Source organism: Bombus bifarius, unplaced genomic scaffold (assembly GCF_011952205.1).
Source record: "Bombus bifarius isolate JDL3187 unplaced genomic scaffold, Bbif_JDL3187 scf7180000008334, whole genome shotgun sequence".
Taxonomy (NCBI): domain Eukaryota; kingdom Metazoa; phylum Arthropoda; class Insecta; order Hymenoptera; family Apidae; genus Bombus; species Bombus bifarius.
This window is the reverse complement of record NW_022884598.1, coordinates 58,212-79,976: the sequence shown is the minus strand read 5'-3', so window position 1 is coordinate 79,976 and position 21,765 is coordinate 58,212. Positions and strand designations below refer to the sequence as shown.

The 21,765-nt window shown below is 36.6% G+C and overlaps 2 protein-coding genes and 4 non-coding genes across 9 annotated transcripts in view; 3 read left to right on the top strand and 3 right to left on the bottom strand.

Moving 5' to 3' along the window:
• Positions 1–4,529, top strand: part of LOC117212618 (tyrosine-protein phosphatase 10D) — a 45,832-nt gene extending 41,303 nt beyond the window's left edge. For 2 of the 4 annotated variants that reach the window (XM_033457542.1, XM_033457541.1), the window contains 3 exons: positions 528–912; positions 2,232–2,321; positions 3,361–4,529. In XM_033457542.1, the coding sequence (XP_033313433.1) occupies positions 528–912; positions 2,232–2,293 (447 nt within the window). In that variant the 3' untranslated portion in view covers positions 2,294–2,321; positions 3,361–4,529. The remainder of the gene's footprint in view (positions 1–527; positions 913–2,231; positions 2,322–3,360) is intronic. The other 2 variants (XM_033457545.1, XM_033457544.1) reach the window with 1 other exon arrangement.
• A 7,164-nt stretch (positions 4,530–11,693) lies between these two features.
• Positions 11,694–13,435, bottom strand: LOC117212619. The gene is made up of 4 exons (XM_033457546.1): positions 13,418–13,435; positions 13,253–13,364; positions 12,451–12,650; positions 11,694–12,018 (listed from the first exon to the last, which is right to left on the bottom strand). Exons 1-4 carry the CDS (start codon positions 13,433–13,435, stop codon positions 11,773–11,775), a joined length of 576 nt encoding a protein of 191 aa, XP_033313437.1. The 3' UTR covers positions 11,694–11,772.
• A 1,661-nt stretch (positions 13,436–15,096) lies between these two features.
• Trnaa-agc lies at positions 15,097–15,169 on the bottom strand. The gene has a single exon. It is a non-coding gene; the product is annotated as a tRNA-Ala (tRNA).
• A 1,326-nt stretch (positions 15,170–16,495) lies between these two features.
• LOC117212647 lies at positions 16,496–16,617 on the top strand. Its single transcript, XR_004488506.1, has one exon. It is a non-coding gene; the product is annotated as a U5 spliceosomal RNA (small nuclear RNA).
• Positions 16,618–16,959: 342 nt separating this feature from the next.
• Positions 16,960–17,031, bottom strand: Trnap-agg. Its single transcript has one exon. It is a non-coding gene; the product is annotated as a tRNA-Pro (tRNA).
• A 939-nt stretch (positions 17,032–17,970) lies between these two features.
• Trnat-agu lies at positions 17,971–18,044 on the top strand. The gene has a single exon. It is a non-coding gene; the product is annotated as a tRNA-Thr (tRNA).
• The last annotated feature ends 3,721 nt before the right edge of the window (positions 18,045–21,765 follow it).

The window sequence follows — 21,765 nt, the reverse complement described above, 5'->3', positions numbered from 1 at the left end:
GAAGTTACGTGTTTCTAAATTTCGCGATATTACCGATTCGTATCTAGACTAAAAATAAAAAGGCTATCCAAGACCGTATTGTCGTTCTACATTTCTCAAAGTTTATGTTTTCACAACGATATATAATTCGTAAAACGAAAGACTCGTTAAAATAATACGTATGCGCATATAGGCGATTCCTTATGAAATAAAATAAATATTTGTTAAAAAATGATAGTCCGACTACGGAAAACTAAGAAAAATAAGAAGGACAAGACGTACGTGTTTCATCGAGGTACGCATCCGTATACTTTTTAAGCGACTGATATAGCTACCGAATCAACGGACGAGTAACGTTAAAACACGTATATCTTGTTTCCTTTATCTTTCTAGCTTTGCATAGTCGGTTATTATTTTTGTCAAATATCTATTTCGTTGGCTGCTTTTTAGAAAATTAATGCTTTTCGATACTGTGGAATACCTATAGAGAAAAAGGGAAAGAGAAAAAGAAGGAGGAAAAGAAAAATAGGTAAACGTTTCTTCGACAGGGAGACGTGAAGAGAGTCATTCAGCACTTCCATTTCACAACGTGGCCAGACTTTGGTGTTCCAAGTCCGCCTCAAACGTTAGCCAGATTCGTTCGGGCGTTCAGAGAGAGAGTTAGGCCAGATCAAAGGCCTATCGTCGTCCATTGCAGCGCAGGGGTTGGTCGCAGCGGTACGTTCATCACCTTGGACAGAATACTTCAACAGATTTTGGTATCGAAGTACGTCGACATCTTTGGAATAGTCTGGGCAATGAGAAAGGAGCGTGTTTGGATGGTCCAAACGGAACAACAGTACATTTGTATACATCAGTGTCTTCTGGCAGTGCTGGAAGGTCAAGATATGACAGGGCCACCACGGGAGATTCACGACAACCAAGGTTTCGAAGGTGAGTTTTCATTTTTCAGAGTTCAACGATTTGGTAATTTTAGCGAATTCGAGGTGTGTTCGTTATATTTTATACGTTAATAGAAACGATGCTCGAAGATCCGCGAAATAAAGAAGAGTTGCTTCTTACAATGGAAATTTAAGTTAACGATGTTCGAATCAGGGAAAAATGCGAGAACGTCGATGATAAAAGTTTGCTCGACTTATTTCCTAAATATAATTCACCTTTGTAAATGCTATTATTCGCTTTATGAATGCATTTTCATATATATATAATGAATAAAAGTAAGAGATATTTTAATATATGTACATGGTATATAAAAACTCGGGCATATTTTATCTTAAAGTATCGGAAGTAAATGTGCAGGAGAGAAATTCATTGAAACGTAACTTTGGATATTTATTGCTTTATTTTGTTGAACGACCGATGCATTTTTCTCTTTTGCGTGAGTCAAATCGTTACAAACAGAGAACAGTAGTGCACGAGTGATTCGCAATGGACGAAACATCCGCCAAAGTGCGAGATATGCGCTTTGGAGGAGAAAGTGAATCCATCGTTTTAAAATTTCCATCGTAATTCTTCGTCTCTTGATCTCGGTAATTTACGAACTCGAGTTTTCATCGCTTAATTATTTTTAAATATGTTCGCTGCCGCTCGTAAGTACGTGGACGCTACTTAAACGGTCCATTTCTACTAAGATAGATAGTCTACGAATGTCACTAAAGTATATGATTTAATGGCGTGCAAGTAAATTACGAAGCGCCTTTCCGTTCAATATGTAAATTTTAACTTGCATTTAAAGAAAATATTCGTTGTATCTTGTTCTACCAGCTAAGGATAATGAACCGCTTAAATGAGAGAACTGCGTAACAGCGATGTGTAATTAGAGAAGTTACGTTACAGATACCGGGTTTTTAATTAACGTAACCCTGTCGTAATACTCTATGACAGCTTTCGTTCGTTCGTAATTCTATAATTAAATTGCATTTTAGCAAATACAGGCGAGCGTTGACAAACTTTCGAGCGGCAGCTCGAGTCAGCGTATAAATAGTATTTTAGTAACAAGCAAGATATAAAAAGAAGAGAATCATTAACGATTCGGGTGTGAATCGTAAGAGGCTTGGTGGTGGCGACGGTGACGGTGTAGCAATGGTTTTGACTTTTACGGTTTCTTTAACACCAGAGAACGAAAAGAAAAGAAAAGATACATTCGGTTTTGTGTCACGTGCAAAAGTGTTTGTTGCTTTTGGTAAATCGTATCACATCCGTACGTAGTGAATCACTTTCCTTCTCCAACCTCGTAATCCCTTTGAATCCAGGCAAGAATCGAAGCTCCGTTGAAAACACAAAGAGTTCTGCTGAGGATGAAAAGGAAAGGTGACCCTCGAACTGCGATTCCGGCGTCGATGGTAATTTCGATCCTCGCTTATTTCATTTTCGACCTGTTTTCTATTTCTCAGCTATTGTACAGCGTGTTGCATGCGACGACTAGTCTTACCCATGCACGTGGCATGAAAGCTAATCGATAGAAAGTGGCACGTACGTTTTGAAGGTACAGACAACAACCACGTTGATCGATATACGATCCATTTCAAGAGTAAACGTCATAGACTAGTTCCGCTATCCTTTTGATTTCTAATAATCGCGAGTTTAAGTAGCAAACGACAAAATCGTTTTGTTTTATTCTTTCACAGTTTCGCCAAATTTACAAAAGATAATCTAATTTTCTTTTTTCCCACGTATAAATTTAAATTTATAAATATAGATTTATAACGTTTCGCTGACAGATAATTTATAATGTCAAAGGGCTGATTTCAAGTCCGAAGAAGAAAAATCTATTCGTAAATAACTTATTGTTTGTAAAGGAACGGATCTTTTACTTTTTCGTACGCGTTACATCTTTCTTATACAGTGTTTGATGCATGACATTCTCGGTGATCCGTGTAAAAAGAAAAATAGCGAATAGAATCGCTGAAACGTCTACGAGTTAAATATTTTTTTTGCACGTAAAACTTTTACGGAGAAGAAACTGTAAAATTATCTCTCGACCTAGCAACAAGCAGAATTTTTTCCATCAACGACCGAAACGTTCAACGGTGAAAAATAAGGGAAAAAAGCTTGTTGTTTTCTAATTCCCAATAATTAGTATGTATAATTGTCATTTAACGATACGAACAATTACGGACAATCGCTATAATAAATTATACGTGACTAATAAATAGCTAATGAAAAGTAGCTCATTTATATAACAAATTTAATTTGCCGCATTCGATTAAACAGCTTTACGATTGGTTTCTATGATCGCAAATAGCATGATCTTTTATTCGATTTAAGCATTTAAGCATTTAAGCATTTAAGCATTTAAGCATTTAAGCGTTTAAGCGTTTAAGTTTGGAATTAAGTAAAATTAATCAAACGTTTCATTCTCGTTCTCGTGTATTTTTACAGACGACGAAGGAATAGCAGAATCAGGAATGTGATGTTCGGATACCTCGTCTCATGCAGGAACACGAGGATATTTTAGAGGTATTTTGAAGAGGTGCAGCGCACCGTACGAAGAATAGTATTACGTGTTATCTAAAGCGTGAAAATGGTAATGAAAGCGAGAGTGTAAAAGCGAAGAGTAATCGTCGACCGGATGGTTTTCGTTCGGTTCGTTTCGATCGATAGTCGATAGTCGATAGTTAAGAAAGTTAATTCGGTAATACGATAGCACGAAGCCATACGATGCTTGTAAACGTGCTGTAAAGGAGAAAACTGATTAATCAGCGCTGGACGTTAAAAGAAGGATGACGCGTGTTTCCTTCTTTGGCGACGACTCGCGACTTTGCTTGGTAAAAAAAGAGCAGCGTGGTCGAAGATGTTTCGCGCGAATGTCAAATCCGTTTATATCGCATAAACGGATAATCGCACGTTTACGTTGAACTTTCACGATGAGAACGTTGGTCGACCGAACGAAAGTATCAACGATTCGATGTCACCGTCGAAACATCAAAGCGACAGACGTGTCTCGATCGATCGATGCGAAGGAAAACGTTATTCCTATTTTTCGCGTGGTAGACGACCACGTAGTTTACCTTTGTCCTCGACATCATACTCGACACGTTCGTTTCGCGAGCCATGTAAAAAGAGGAATTTCGTTTCTCGAGCAAGACGATGGAACACGTCGAAAGTAACTAGCCAAGGAATCGAATTACGATGACCGAGGTGGAAAATGGACAAGGACGCTGAAAGGGCCACTTTAACGAACGACGATGGAATTCTCTGAAACGTTTCAGACGCAGATGATTCGTAACGCGCATAGAAAATTCGATCGAAGGCAGCTGTACGCGTATAGCTTTAAAAATGGATCGTTTTATCGAAGCATACTAAATCGAAGGTAGACTAAAAGAGAATAGAAAACGCAACAACGATGGTGTTATTTTTCAAGGATTGTTTAAAGACGGTACGTTTCGGCAACAAGTATTCGCAACGAGAGAACGTACGACGAGGTAGCATCGTAATGAATTCCTACGGATCGCAACGCACGTTCGATCGTTCACCTGTCTCACCGTGTAAATATAAATCGATGTTTTATTTTCCACTTAATTAGACGATTTTGACGTATTCGATCTCGATGTCTCGCCGAGAGAACGTTTCTGCCTCGATTTTCACGTCGACGCGATCGATGCTCGCGTTTAGGTACCTATCGTGATGTAGATAAGTCCAAGTTGCATATCTTAAGGATTGTAAGATGCGTATCCCGCAATGGGTTGCCACCGTTTCGATCGAGACGTTCGGTTTGCAACAAATCCACTTTCGTACAAAAAATGACAAATGCTGGAAAACCCTGATTCTGATCCTACGTTCTTTTCGTTCCGCTTATTATTATATTTTATTTTTCTTTTATTCCGCGTGTAATTACTAAGTAAAATTAGTAGACGCATCTTTCTCTATGTAATTATCGCTTTCATAGAAATACGTAGATCCGTCATTTACGAGTCGTAAGATCTAATCGAGAGATCAATTTTTCCAAAATAGTTTTACGAATTTTCAATCTTATTTTCAAACGAACGTTTATTTGACATTTAAATATTCTCTTATTTTGTTTTTTTTTTTTCGTTTTCGTCTGTTTCCACTTATATAAATTATTCTCCGTTGATCAATAAACTTTTACTATTATTTATCTACACGCGTTTTAAGACGATCCGTGAAACTATGATAAATACATGGCATCTATTATCAAATCTTTCGCTTGTTTCTCTAACACTAAAATTCTAAAATTTCGTTGTAAATTTAAATATGACTCGTTGGGAACCCGACGAGAATTGGCTCTGCGAACAACAATTGCCGATTCAAATCGCGAGTGGCAACTATCCGTCCAAGGGCCGTAGTAGAGACGCAAATTAAATGTAAAACATTACCTAGAATGAAAAAAAAGGGAAGGTCAGAAACGTGAGAGAGAAGAACGATTTCCTTTTTTTTCCATGATAGGAAAAAGACACGTCAGTGGGAACAAGAAACTCGCATCTTCGTAGAAATCATATCACTTTTCACAAGAATCATTCGACGATCCGTATAATATACATATTTACTTATTAACAGTCGATTCGAAACGACGATCGCGATATCGTTCTGAAGTTAATTATAGCGTAGATCGTTCGTTCTTTGACATCGTCGTCAACGTCTCGTGCCGTTTATTATTAATGTGAGACTAATTTGTTGAAAGAAAAGAAGAAGGAAAAGAAGGAAAAGAAGGAAAAGAAAGAAAAGAAGGTAAACCAAACGACCATCGAACTGTGAACAAATCTCTTCCATGCGAGAGTTTCAAGAACAAAACTTTATACAATTTAGACGATTAATAGGGCTACGATTTAGAGAATATCAACAGCCAAATGTCCGAGGAAAAGAGTGAAATCTATGACTCGTTGTTAATTTCACTTACCATCGAACTGAATGGAAATGAGTACGCATTAGTCGTAGTAACAAGTACATTTACTTACTTATTTGTAAAAGGATCGCCAAGTATTATTAGTTTTATACGATCATTCGTCTGATCAAAGACTAACCTATTTATCCTGTTTCTTTATACATATACGTATATCTTTCGTTACACGTCGATTCCTATACACGTATTTCGTATGCTTTTTTAACGATTCTTATAATATTTTTCGATATTAGCGATAGAAAATCCTTAGTTACCAGTAACGATCGAGTAAGTAGCAAACGTTGAACGACGACGCGTTTAAAGATAGAGTACTTAGAGTGGGATTTGCTCGATGCTACAAAGTCGTGTACTTAATTTTCTATTTACAAGCCAGGCAAAAGTAGGCGTGATCGATAAATTTTTAGATGTTTAAGAGCAACAGGCAAGTCGATTACCTGCTTTCCCCGTAATTATTTCCCCGTAATGATTTGCCCGTAATGATTTGCCCGTAATGATTTGCCCGTAATGATTTGCCCGTAATGACTTGCCCGTAATGGTTTCCCCGTAATGGTTTCCCCGTGATGGTTTCCCCGTAACGGAGAAAGAAAAGAACCGACAAAGGGATTGAAATTCACTGCCCATATGTATTTTTGGAGAAACATTTTTATATCGCTTAAGCACGTATGTAGAACGATTCGTAAAACACGCGATCGTACTTGTATCAGAGAGAAAAATGTCCGATCGAGTCGACGTTCTTTTATCGATCGGTTGGTGTGCCCTCGATGTTTCACATCTTTCGCGTGCACGCATTTTTCTATCTTTAAATTTCGCCTAAATGCCTGTAGCTTAAATACTATCGAGATTCTTTATCGCGTAAACGGAATACAAATACAAATTGTAGAGAAGTACGTTAAAGTCGTATAATTTAATTCAGCTTGCACGATAACTTATCGACCGATAATATCGATAAACCGTTCTAAACAACAACGAGTTAACGATTACCATCCGATCCGCTTTATTAGCAAGTATTGGCAAATTTAACGACTCAAGTGTTACAGATTATAGATTCGTTTTCTACGATTTTCCAATTTACGTCACGTAGAATAAAAATGTGATAGCGTAAAATTTCATTTCTCTTTTTACCAAATTTGTAACTGCAATGAAAAATTACTGAATTGTAAGTCGTGTACTATACAACGATGTCGGTTGACCGTTAATTAAGAAAATTGCCAATTGATTGCCAAATGCGTTAGAGTATTACAAAGTGATAAGACTAACTTGTACATATATAGTCGAATCTTATTCCGAGCTCGTCTCCTTTGTAACAAACGTTTCATCGCTTCGAATATCCTAAGATGTCGTGAATATAATTATACTCGCTTATATTTAGCAAACGAAAAAACAGATTCACACGCATAGGCTAACAGATCGATAAAGAAGAGATCGATCGGACAACTGCAGTTTCCAACTCATCGAACTTACTTCTTTGCTATACGTATCGTATATGTATAACACTGTGCTGTACATTTGCGCGCATATATTATCGACCGTATCATCGATGTTTCTCGCGTAGGTGAATAATCGTCGAGTATCGGTATTAGATCGGTTTTTCAGTTTCAACGTTTTGATCAACGGATCTTATTTAATACGATCACGGGAATAGGAAATAATTCTACGATTTATATGTCTTTTACTTTCTTAAATCTAGAAACTAACGCAATTTTGTTGATCGTAAGATGCAGGTTTTATAACGCGTTTCGATTGGTTTCCTCGTTGAAAAAGTACGTGATTACTTTTAACAGATGCTCGTAATGTCATCGATTTACCGCGATCGTAGATAATTTTCGGTAAAATTTATCGATCAATGTTTAAACGAACCTTTCCCATTTGTATAAGTATGCTGTCGTTAAATTTCGCTCTCTGTCTGTTTCTCTCTCTCTCTCTCTCTCTAGGCTTGTTTCTTATGGGAACATCATAATTTTCACATTTCAATAAAATTTTAATGTGATAACATTATCGATGTACAGAGCAGTCTTCGTGTAAATATGGTAAGATAAAAATCGAAGCAAAGGATATTATTTTGTTTCTTCTTAGGATATCGGAGAACCTGTAACGTAATAATTATTTCTATGTATTAAACTAAGTAAAAAATACGTGACGTATATTACGAAATTAAAAGTATAACGTAACGAATTGCGAATAAATCAATTTTGCTAATAATATTTTACTGCTTTTACGTTGGGATAAATTTACAAATCTTCGTCGTTGTCGAATCCTATATCGTTGATACGACTTCGGTTAGGTCGCATTTAACCTGATAACGAAGGAAAGCAGATCGTAATCTTTGCACATGTGCGCGTGCTAAAAATTAATTAGGCGATTATTTGAAAAATAAATTTGATTAACTTGTACAGTAATTGTTATACGCAATCTTTTATTAAAGATTATATTGGCTCTATGTATGTATGTATGTATGTACATATATATTTGCACTCCGATTCAAAGGAGATATCGTATCGCTTGTGGAAAAGATCACACGCTTCGTTACTGTTAACAATTTCAAGCTAAATGTCGGTGTATCGCTTTCATTGGATCAGCTTCGGAAAAGTCGTGAATCGGTTTCATCCGTTCAGGTTGTCGGTATATTTGCAACGTAATGCACGAGCAATTGAAAAATTCGGTCATTGTCCGTGCAAGCGTGTAGATACCACCGTCGCGATGTAATATAAGAACGATCTATGTATATGTGGTAAGCTCTCGATCACTCTGTACTAAAGCGTTTAACGCTTCGTTATTGTATTGCGTTATATCGTATTATTTTTGTACGAGAGAAATAAGGAAAAATCGTTGGATAAATTTTGTCTGTTCAACTGGACAAGCAGTCGTTCGTATTTGAGATGTTCTCTTATCGCTGTTTTACCGTTTGAAAAATATCAAAATGTAAATACCGCGCTTGCGCGAATTCTACGTGAAAATATGCAACTTAATTTTCACTTATCGTAATTGATATTTTCACTTAAACAGATTTCCTTGTAAAAGGACGAAATTTATCGAACGATTCGACGAAAATAAATAAGAATTTCATTGGAAAAAAATTCACAGACCTGTCAAATATTTCTCTATATACCGAGACTAATCAGAGGATCGACGCTACGAGATGTACGTTTTTCGAAGCATCTCGTAGCGATATTTCCAAGACATATCACGACAGGTAAGAAACGGAGAGCGGTACCGGCCATCAATCGTATTGAAATTATCTTCGTTCTTACGGTGCTCGATTCCAATGTTTCTAATCTCCGTCGGAAGAAAACATTTTTCTCGATATATTAATACGTTTGCTGTTGGTGCACAATTGGTCAAGGGACGCCAGCCAATCGTTAAGAAGATCGAGCACAGGGATATCTGGTGTGAAAATTGCGTTGTCATTAATACAATGAATGTGTTATTCTGTGATAAATCGTAACTGTCGGCCGAGTATGCAAGATTCTATGGACGTGAGTTGGAAAGATGTTTTGGTTTACACGGATGATTAATTATAAATAATGTTCGATCGATCGTCGATTCGTGCCAATTACTTTTTAGTCGATCGATGAATATCCAAGTGTACGGTGTAAGAGAACGACGCGGTTGTATAATAAATATGATACGATAACGCGCATTATCACTGCTGTACATAGTATGATAATTAAGGATGGAAAGATATATTATATATATATATATATATATATGTACGTTTATATTTTTTAAACAGTGCGCACAAATCACAAATTCGTTAAATACCATGAAACATGCTTAAATAACGGTGTCCGCGATTAAGTTGAAGGCGTTAGACGATGTATAGCTAGTCTATTGAAATTATGTTACCATTCAAGACGAAATTGCGAAAGAATCGGTAAAATTTCTCGGACAAACCGATCTTTTCGAACGAAGATTATAAAAGGCGAGCTAAAAACAGATCCCTTATGGTTCTAACTGAATAACGAATCGATATTATAAACGAATTAAAGGATTCACACGATGCTCGAATATCGGCTCTGATGGTAATAACGTTGTCTTTCTTTCAAATTTATCGTTTCTGTAACGCAGCCGCATGAAAGTAAATTATATTTTATTCTTGAATGGACCATTCGTCGTTAAATCGTTGAAACGAACGATTCGCTTTTGTACAGAAATGTTTGCTTCTACACGAATATTTGTACAGAGATATTGGTTAAAAACGTATACTTTGGTAATATTCTGATTCTATTTTGTCGTAATATGTATTTTTATACATATTATAACGTAAACCTATTAAACTCTTTGCCTTATCGCGTTTTAAGTCACGCTCGATCCAATTCGTACTTTTAGTCTCGAACGCGTTGTCGCCTCTACTTACTAATTATTTCCACGAGTTATTAATTGATTGATAATTAACGATAAACGTATTTATTTTCGATAAAACTGTACATTATTACATCGTTGTCGTTATCATTGACACATTGTGTCTCCTTTACTCAAAACGATCCGAACCAAGTTACAGTGCTCGTTAAATGCCAGTTGTCGAATTTCCATGAGAAATCGATTAAATCGAAGATCAAGTTTTTGATTTTACGCGCAAAGAAGGTTAAACGCGGATTATAACTGTATATGTGTAACGTTTCGATATTATAGCAGCGAATAGGTGACACTGGCGTAAGTAGCTACTAAGAAATCGTAAGGCAAGGGGTTAAATAAGAAAAGAATGCAGGTTAAATAAAAGTTTAACGCTTTCGTCGAAGCAACGTACGAAATACGAAACTTTCGTCGCGTGGGAACGCAAGTATATGTTTAGATATGAAAATTCGCAGATTTTCATCGAGCACGTGCCGCTGTAACGTTTTCCTTTTGAAGCAGATTGAAGCAGATGAAGGAGATTTGCGCGCGCCAAAAGGAAATTACGTAAGCTACGTAGGTCTACGTTTTTTCTTTTGTAAATATAGAATTTTGTACCAGCTGCCAGAACAGCCGATCCTTAGGGACGATTTTACGAATCATCGACTCGTGCGATTTCTTTTAGGATTCGTAAAACAATCTCGTGATAATTTTGTCGTAACGCTACCAGTATCTAGAAAATGGTACAGCGTGCGGAGTACGAAGGGACACCGGTTGTCTCGCAGAAACAAAACGAAACACGAAATATGCGTACGTAATAAATATGGTTCTTCCAATAAACTAAACTTTCTTTCTTTCGACCTAACTGACATGCTAAAAAATGCTACGCGTTGAAATACGAGTAAAGTAAACTTTGTTTTATCGTTTTCTTTTCTTTTCTTTATTCTACAGTGACGTTTACGCGCGTTGAAACGATTTCCACGATATACAATGCATTCGCAACGTGTCGATTGATTTTCAATAACGCTGTAGCTCGAACACCGAACGAGACGATAATTTTTACTCGTCGATTCTGCGTTACGATTATACAGGTAAATGTATTCGTCTTTTTTTCTTCCTTTTTCTAAATGCACCATACTTGATCGTTTCGTTTCGCGTGCCGTTGTATCTGAAAAATACAAATCAAAGTGAATTTCTTTACTATACGAGTTAAATACGACGACGCTGCAACGAATCTACAAACGTTCAACGTCGATTATAATTACTACTGTGATTGTAATATAATAAACGAAATGTTAATTACTGTCATTTTTTTATCGCCTATCGATACTTCGAACGGCGGCCACTTAAATCGAATATTCGAAACTGGACAATTTTTGCGGCGATTCGGTGATTCGCGTCTGTGGCGACGAAGTGGACGTCGACGAAGATAAATTAACCGTTCTTGAATTTAACGGCACTTTTGGAGGTAACGAGCTTATTTTTTCGCGTGTCTTTAAGTTTGGCTCCAGCGTGGCATTTCCACTTTGTGGCCGTCCTGAACATCGAAAATCTACATAAATACCACGTAAGTAGGCGTGATTTACCATTTTTTCCAGCTTTTTCTACTTTCCTCTCAACTGATTCAGCATCCTTGAAAAAATGCCCGGTGCGTTTTCTTCTATCTGCTTTTTGTCATCGCTGTCCTCGTTATTAGGATTGCGACGCAATATGCGGCTCAGAGAGCCAGCTCGAGGATGGAACATTTTTTTCGGCGAGCCATCTTTATCCACTAGTTTCAGCATTCTACCTAAAGAGTTGCTCTTCTCTTTTTTCGCTGCGTCCTCGCTTTCCATAGTTTTAGCCGGATTCTGAGAAAAAACCTTTGTAATATCATTTGCCTTTTGTTAGAAAGATATCTACTATCATAGATCTACGATCTAAAATCGCTGTTAACTGTTATACGTTATATGTTAACGGATAAAAAAATACGTAACGAACGATATTTGCGATCCGAAGTGTGCTATAAAAAAGAGGATTTAAGAAAGTTGCAGAGAGACGATAGTTTTGATTTTACAATAGTTATTCTTATACGCGTAAAATGCAATATTATTTCTGAAAATCGGATTAATTTCTATTAAATTTCTCTTTTTTATCACGCTCATTTACTTCGTATTTGGTGTACTCCTTTTCTGCCCAATTATTTTTCACCGTTCCCCTCTCGTTGAATTTCTATCTGCTCCTTTCTATCTGATATCGCGTTAGGGCAAATAATATACCTTTTGCAGTGCCGAGTTGCTTACGATATCGCTATCGATATCGAGGCGTGATTTATCCGCTACAGGTGTTTGGGAGCGCTGCTTAAACATTTTTCCCATTCGATTGAGCGTAGCGGTCTTCAATTTTCTGGCATCTTGTCTGACAGTCTCGGTCCTTGACAGTCTTTGCGTTAACTCCGCGGATCCATCCTTGTTCTTCGAAACACTTTTGTCTTCGTCCGAACCTAAGCAAGCAAATTAAACCGTTCAAGTTGATTTATCTTCGGATTTTCCAACAGGGGTACGCTTAATTTTAAGGTACGTTCAACCATCTCGGAAGATTGGGTAAGTTAACGCTCCCGCTAAAAGTAAAGTATTTCGTTCTTTGCTTCGCATCGTTGACATTTTTTTCTTACTTTACGTTCCAACAAATCGCTTAATAGGTTTTACCACGCCAGATAAACGATATACAATTTAACCACTCGATATTAAACGAGTTGAGATAAACTGGTGTACTACTGGTGATTTCTCTCGTTCCTTTTGTCCGGGTATCGAACTCCTCGCTGTGCTTAGATCGGCTAATTCTTAGCCGAGCTCGTTAATTGTTTGGATCAACGGTTAAGATCGATTCAAAGTTAACGCTCAACGTCAAATTTTTCATTTCGATCTCGCTATCACTCACGCGGATGTCAACCGCGTTACTCGACTATCCGCTTACACCTGACTATTTTAAATCCCGCTGTTATCCCCTTTCACGCGTAATCCCTCTTTTCTTGAAAAGCTTGACGTTTCGTCGTTTCGCGATAAACGATATGGCAGCTTCTTCCGTGTAAGTTAGTTTACTTACTCGATGTGGCCCGCAACACGATCGATCGCGAATCCTTAATTACATCCTGTTGCGTGGAAGAACGATTCGTCGAACCGTGAGATTCGTCCAAACCAGTTGCTGCTGCCGTAGCCTGTTAAATTAAGCTTCGTCTTTTTATTTCGTTTCTCGGTTGCGCGGTCACACGATACAAGTTTTTATCATTTTAAACGACGTTCGAAATTTTTTTAACGAATCTTTCAATGATCCAGGTTTTATCGTTATCCTCGTCGTTTTATACCGGTAAATGGAAGCCACCGGCACGATCGGTAGTTAAATTACGACAGATTCAAAAGATAGAATCGTAAAGTAGCATTATAGAAACGAATAGGAATAAATTTAAACTCCGTAGCTCGTGATGTTTAACGCGATGAAAATACAAGATGGCAATATAGTTGATACTACGGGATTCGATATAATGGCATTGAGATTTGTACTGTTTGATAACGAGAGTAGAATTGGAGAAAAGAAGCAAGACGAACGTGCGATTGACGCGCGAAAGAAGCGACTTACCGATTTCTGCGGTTTTACTCCTTTCTGAGCACCGTCGTTCATTTTTCGTTCGTTTCTTTAGCCAACGAACAGAACGCGAATCCGTGAAAGCAATGGAAAAGGATTGAAACGTGGTTGCGTTTGTTTTTTCCTCGCTTGACTTTTTGATCGACGATGCGCGTCGTTCATGCCTCCGCTTCCGTCTCTCCGATGTTGGTTTTCAACCTCGAGATTTTCTTCAAAGCTTAAACATTCGCCAACAATACGTTAACGTTTCCATTCTGTCAGTGCAAATTGACGAAACGTGCACGAAAACGTGGTTCAACGTTGTCGTCTCGCGACATTCTATCGGTAAAAAGTAATTATACCTCGTCAGAATCGATGTACGAGCGTTTTCCTTTTTCATCCCTGACCAGCAATGGCGGAATGACCGTTCATTGTTTCGCGAGCTGAAAACGTAGTAGATGGTATTGAATATATTAAGGCTTTTTCGCGTCAAGAATATTTATATTGCCCAGATGACAGCAACTTTCATCACAGTATCCACGCTACATTTTCTTCCGCGTGAACTAGCATTTATTGTTCTATTTCCGTGTACGCGAAATAGAAGATCAGATAGACTTGTATTTAAGAAAGAGGAATTTTTGTGGAAATAATTCGCTGGTAGTCGGAATACTAGTCCTGCTTTTACATCGTTTCCAGAGTAACTAATCTTTCTTGTGTCTCGTCAACGATCAGCTGATGGAACACGTTTTTGCCATTTGTTTCCAAAATATCTCTCTGCACGTGGACTGCCTGGAACGCATTGCTCAAGTGTAAAATAGTATTTAATCTATCGTTGTGTTCGATACAACTAAACTATCCTCGCAAGTTCCACGATTCGTTAATTGGACAGCTCGCCTGTGTTGCTCGCTGTGTTTTGTATGTCAAACGACATTAGAACCTCTGAAACTCGTCAAATATATAAATCTTTTGAAATTTATTATACGAGTTACGCTAGGTGTATATTCCTGATCCTGCGGTATCCCATACCACGACGTCCCATTCCTAGATTTCCGCGTAATATTTAAGAAAACCACGATTAGTAGCTGAAGAAACGCAATAACCGAATTCGATTCGCAACAAAAAGCTCTGTCCTGAATTAATCGTTATTGATCCTCTATGACTAACTCATTTGCCAAAGCGAATATACTTGCGTGAAATTGTCTCTTATCGTTCGTCAAAAATGTGAGGTGGAATATTAATGTATAAAATAAGACGTACAAAGATTTGAAAGCTTTGATATAGAAAAAATAAAATCAGATATTATTTAACAAATAATATACATTCTGGAATGGAGGCGCCGGGTATCGATCCCGGTACCTCTCGCATGCTAAGCGAGCGCTCTACCATCTGAGCTACGCCCCCTATACGAATACAATTTTTACTTTATAATTTTCTACTCGTTATTTTCTTTTATACAAGTTATAAAGCCCAAAGTCGCATAACCGTAATTTATCAAAGGTGTCGATATATCTACGCCGATATTCAGTGTACGCGGCAAGATACGAGGTCGAGCCAACCACAAGAAGACGCTTTCATCTTACATCGCTACGTTCGTTTGTAGCTGCAACGCAAGCTACGCTACCGACAATGTTAGTAACGCCACTCATCGTGACAAAAACGCGTAGCATCGAAAACGGTTCGCTACTGTTTCGTGGGCAGGTTCACGTTATTTTACAACGACCGCTGCATGTATCAGCAGTTCTATGCCTAATACGCGTCGCAATGTAGGTATAATGTGGACAGTGGGTCTTAGATTGTATCGTTCCTATATTTACGATCATGCAAGCATTAGCAATGCCATGTTTGATCTGATAGAACGGTGATTTACTCTGCAGGATCGTCGTCATTCCGATCGTATTGTAGAATTTGTGTGTGCCGAAGAGTATACAAATCTTAACAATAACTATAAAAGCGATGTATACAGGCATTTGAACAACTATGAAAATTCATTGACATTGGTCGATGTTTCCGTGATTCGACGAGCAACAATTTGTTTACGGCGGGATGAACGACAATTTCAGTAATTTCTTCGTTGATATAAATTTTAATCCCGCTAAAATATTAACAAGTCCCGTCGCAATATTGTCAAAATAATAACGTACATACAGTACAATCGGTTGTCACCAATTTTCAGACGTAATTTTCTCGAAAACCAAGCCGCAAACAAATAATCGTTATCCTATATCTTTGATTTATCTTTTCATAAGTAATTCACCGTTGTCATTCTATACTGTCTGTTCCGAAACACACTCTATAGCGGAACAAATGAATTGTTCATAGATGTAATTTTGTTATCATTAAATTATTGTTTTATTATCATGTATTTATTAAATTACTTTTATTAAATTTTGCAATCACATTGAGGTAAAACAACTTTTCTATGTTATCCCCTATATAAATATTAAACAATCGAAATTATTTTATTTCAAACAATTTTCCCATGAACGAATCTGTTTATATAAGTACAAAAAATAGAACATAAATATTTTGAAGCAATACGCTGTCATGAAAATTTCTAATAAATAAACGTATGTAGTATAGTAAATAAATAAATACTTGATAAAGTCTTTAATGTTTTGACGAATTATTATGGCGTAAATGCACCAAATTCTCACCAGAGGGACACGTTTCTCACTTGCGAAAGGGCACTGGCGTAAGATAAATTTCAACGTAACGACGGTGTCTATACCTTCAGTTCCCCTTCAAATAACGTATAAATCTTTCGCCTTTTACTAAAGATTTCCGTGGAGGGGAATACTCATTGAGTTTGTATAACTTAATTTTTGTTATGCCCAACATTTGTTGGGTAATTAATAATTCAAAGCGTAATTGATCAGGTGACTTTAGTGCCAGAAGGATATGCATATGAGTTTTTGCACAAATAAACAATTTAGTGTCGAAATGCATTGCAATATGAAAGTCGTGAATATACGCGCTTACGTATGTGATTTTAAACTTTGGCTGTAGAAAATAACAGCTTTGTGTAACGCTACAACGAAACCATTAAATAGGAAATACGTAATTGTTATTTTAATCGTGACATTGTTTGTCAAGAGAGAGTTTTCAAGTAAAAGCTAGCAAATCACATAGGGAGGATAATAAATAAAATTTGTAACGATAATTATGAAACAAGAGAAAAAAAAAAAAAAAACGGGCTCGTCCGGGATTTGAACCCGGGACCTCTCGCACCCTAAGCGAGAATCATACCCCTAGACCAACGAGCCGCTATGTTCTTGGGTCAATTGATTAAATTTTATGAGAGTGAATAGTTATATTGTAATATTATTAATGATAATGAAATAAATGTACAATTAATTGTAAATTCGGTTCGACTTCGGGGTTGATTTCGTGTCGTCGAACATAACGTTATTGCCTTTTTTGTTTGTCATCTAATAGTTTTAGGTTGTAATAGTTTTAATAGTTTTAATATATATATTATATATATAATTTTCCTTAGAAGAACTAAATTGATCCTCATATGTCGCCCAGGCATCTTCCTAAAAAAATTGCATCCCTTAATCGCGTTAAATTACGTCCCCCTCGAAACCATCCAATTTTTATTTGAAACATTTAGCGGTAAAAACATTACTTGCGTAGTAATCGGAGCAATTACAGTTACCGGTTCGAAAATGCTGCATTCGTGTTCGTATCGTTGAAACATCTGTAATGCGACGAAACCTTTTTATTTCAAACCTTTTGGTGATAAAAATTTTATTGACACGTTTGTGAGATTTTCCTGATTTAAAATGAAACTAAACACGCATATGTGTACGATATTGTAAAATTTTATAGTGAATTTCATATAAATGTATGTAGATATACTGTCGCATCGCCCAATTTTATCTCTGTATTTTGTGAAAGTTTCAGCTCTAAATGTTAAGGATTAGTAGAGCTACAGTGACGTTTTGAAAAAATATTCGCAACGATAAATATCTCGATATGATAATTGATATGGATTAACAATTTTTCTCCGTACATTCGTATATAAATAACGGTTTTTCCGACGCGCCGCGACACACGAAGGGCCTTGTCCTTAAGCGTAAACCCCATCAGATAGATTTATAAATACTTCTTTTAGACAATTGTGATATACTTAAGTTGATATATTTTTGAAATGTTGCTATTTATAGTGATTGAAATATTAAAAAGGCATGGAAACAAGCGGCGCCGTGGCTTAGTTGGTTAAAGCGCCTGTCTAGTAAACAGGAGATCGAGGGTTCGAATCCCTCCGGAGCCTAAATCTCAACCTAATCCTCTGGCGTATCGTAACAAGAAAGGGTTGTTGGTTTATTTTTTTTTTTAACGTAACATTGAAACACTACGTAACATTATTTACGTAATTACATATTTTAGAAATATCGATGAACGTTAAGCAAAATATATCGTAACTAAGAAATTTCTAGACGTATAAAAGTATATATAAAGAAACGAAATTCCAATAACAACCATATTCAAATATCATTGGAAATGAAATAAATTCGAGATAATAATATGTGATAAATTTGTATTTTCATGTGTACACGGACAGTGGACAATCTCCTGGTCTCGACGGTGCTTAAAAGACTAGATTGCGTGCCGAAAGCACGATGTATGGCGTAACCATATTGCAAAAGCAATAACGAAACGTATCGTTTACCGATGGCAGTTTAATTTTGTTCCGTCCTATAATTCCAAAGCTGTTCGTTTGAATTCATACGATTATTGCGTTCGAAATTGAAATAAAATTCCTTCGAAGCAGATTCCTTATAAAACGAAAGAACAGTTTCAGCGTTTTAGCGTCGTTCTTCTTTAACGCGTGGACGTTTGAAAATCATGTTTATTTCTTGTAATTCTTATATTCTTCGTGTACCTATATTTATAAATAACGTTATATACGATGAAGGCATATATAGTCACGCCACTACCTATTGTTAGCAGGGGAAATGCAGCCTATCTGTACACTGTGTATAACGTATTACATTTCTTTTCGTCTATGCTCGTCGAACTTAATTTCTTCGTACATAGTATACTATACTTAAGGTCTACTTACAAGCATTCGCACGACTCGCTTCGTCTCTCACAGTTATATTCAACTTTCGCGTTACTCAATTACATCGATCATTCAACATTGATTGTAATGGTATCTACAATGCGGATGATACAAAAGTATGTGGTACTCTGCGCACAATTGTTCGCATTATGTATCGTCAGATTAAACGTTGCATGTGCTAGGTACGATTTACAAATGTTCAAACGGAACAGAAAAATTAATTACACCTAATTTGCGTTACGATTTCAGATTCGAAGAATCAGTATAATACGTGGTAAAGAATGTTCGATTAATATGGAACCTAAACTTAATTTTTCCCGAGAATAGAGTAGAATGTAATTTTCTATTTGTATCTTAAAAATTTACTTTGACGACATATTAAATCAACGTACGAGATACAATATCGTTATATCGCATCAATTAAGATTATATAAGGCGTAAAACTTTGTTTCGAGCATCATCCTCTCCTTTGGATATAATGTTCGCATTTGCGAATCATGAATTCATCAATATGTAAGTAGATTTTCCTTATTCGGCAGTATCCAACATACGTATGTTTTTCGATTACTTTCGTAATTCAATCGTACTGTTTAAGCATTATACACAGGCAAATAAAAAATTAGATTTTCACACCGAAAATATTGGTTTTAGTATCTATATCGATCGAACATATTTTATTCCTTTTAGTTTGCATTACGAACGTTTACAGTTCCGTAGCTTGCTTAAACGTCTTGAATATTCAGTGAATCGTTGTTAGTTCTACTAATGCACGTTTATGTGATATAAAATAGACATTTTTTGGTCGTCGCGACAGATCGGTTCAATGTATTTTGCAATTGGTACGAGGAATAAATTGTGGAATCGGTTTCGACATTTTTGAACGTATAGCCAATTATTTGCTAGATACGTATGACGTCAAGTAACTTTTTACATAATTTACATTATTATGCTGTGAAAGCAAACTATTTGAAAGGTGGAACTGCACGAATGCCTACTAGTTAAAACGTAACGAAAGACAGATGATAATTGACTTTTCTAACAACGGTTCCTTATAATTGAACAAGAAAGAACACGGACATTTGATATGTTCTGGTGGACATTCTTCGTTAAAATCTGCTACTCGAACGTTAAATGCTATACAATTGGACAACGAATCGTGTCTAAGTGCTTAATATCACGATTTTCCACAGATATTTATCCGTCGGACGTCTTGAATATTTACACACAAGAGATACAAATATTCGTTAACAGAATTTCACATTAGAAATGAATTACGAATAAAAGTGGCGTGATAAATTAGAGTTTAATGAAATGTTTTATCTAACGTTCTGTAATAATTCTTACTCTCACAATTGGTTAACGTCATGTAATTAGTTTAGTCGTCTAGCGCGTTTCACACCGTATTTGCTGTTTGCAAAATTTACTCGTTTATTTGATCGTCGAAAATTCTTGTATTCTGATTTAAAATTACATTCGAAAATTAACTTAAAGCAAATAAACGAGAAGACTAAACTAAAAACACGTTGATTATTTTGATAGGAAATTTTAACGCATAACACAGAATTGTCAAGCGATAATTATATCAAGCGCGCAACCGATAAACATATTTATCGATAACTTCGTAAGGATGAAAATAATGTATTCTTCGAGAATTATCGAATAAACGGTGATAGTTTTAAGGAAACGTTCGCGTGTTCGGATATGTTTCGCGTCGTTGGATAATAAAAAGATTGTAAATTCGTTTCCCCTCGGTTCTTTTACGATCGCTGTAGAATGCATCTGCGGAGAATCTCAAAGCGGAATACCACATTGTCCGTGACATTACCAACGATCCTTTTATCCTGTCTCGCGATCCTTCTGATACTATTTTTTACGTTGATCGTTAAAATCCCATAATCAAATTTCTTTTTCTTCCCCTCCTTCTTTCCGAGTACGTTGCGTTTACGAACTGATGTATCGAACGCAAAACGATCGATCGTCCGATTCATAAACACGTGGTCGCTCGACCAGTGAAAATCGTATGTACATAATATGCGAAACGTAGAACCGTTATGTCGAGAAAAACTATATGTGTATGAAAAACTATAGACCTTTATTTCAATCATCTAAAAGTATGCAGTGAGTAAGTGACGATAAAGGATTACTTGCCAAAGTTAAAGTGTTTCTATCTCTAAACAGGCTCAACGCATGGAACTCGTGTATGTAGAGTGGCTCACGAAAGTATTTTGTACGCTCATAGAATCTTTTCATCGATGTATTATGTGTTACATGGTGTAGGTGAAGATGTAGGAGGAAAATATTTGGAAATTTCATCAGCGATGCAACGAGGCTCGACCGTCGTGACTACGAGTATATTGGTCAAATTTGAAACGAATTTGAAGGTATACGATACGATGGAGATTACAAGATATTTGATGCAAGCATACGCAAGCTTCGTAAAGATCAGCAAACTGTCTGAACACAGTCAATTATTCATTGTATTAATATCGCGCAACGTTCGGTAAGATTATTTTTAGCGTTAATTAGACGTTTCTACTACTAGTTCTTTATTAAGCGTATGCTCGCGATAAACGTCTTGTAGCTCTTACGAGTCTTACCCACACGGTAGTAGTTGTCACGGTAACGATGTCTCGTTGCAGTACTAATGAAATTTCGGAAAGTTTTGTACAATGCCTATAACGTGTTTATACCTTCGCGAGCAACTGTATATTTTTCAACTAGCGTCGTTAAAACGTTAGAACATTGTTTATTTCGAAAAATTGATTAATTTTCATGCTACTGTCGCATTAATTCGCAAATAAAATTGCAGACGCACAAAGATGACGACGATCGCTTTTCGACGTAACAACGAATTTTCACGTAAGTCGTTAATAGGGTTTTCTTAACACGTCGGATCGAATTTTAGTCGGTACGTTCGGTTTACAGTTAT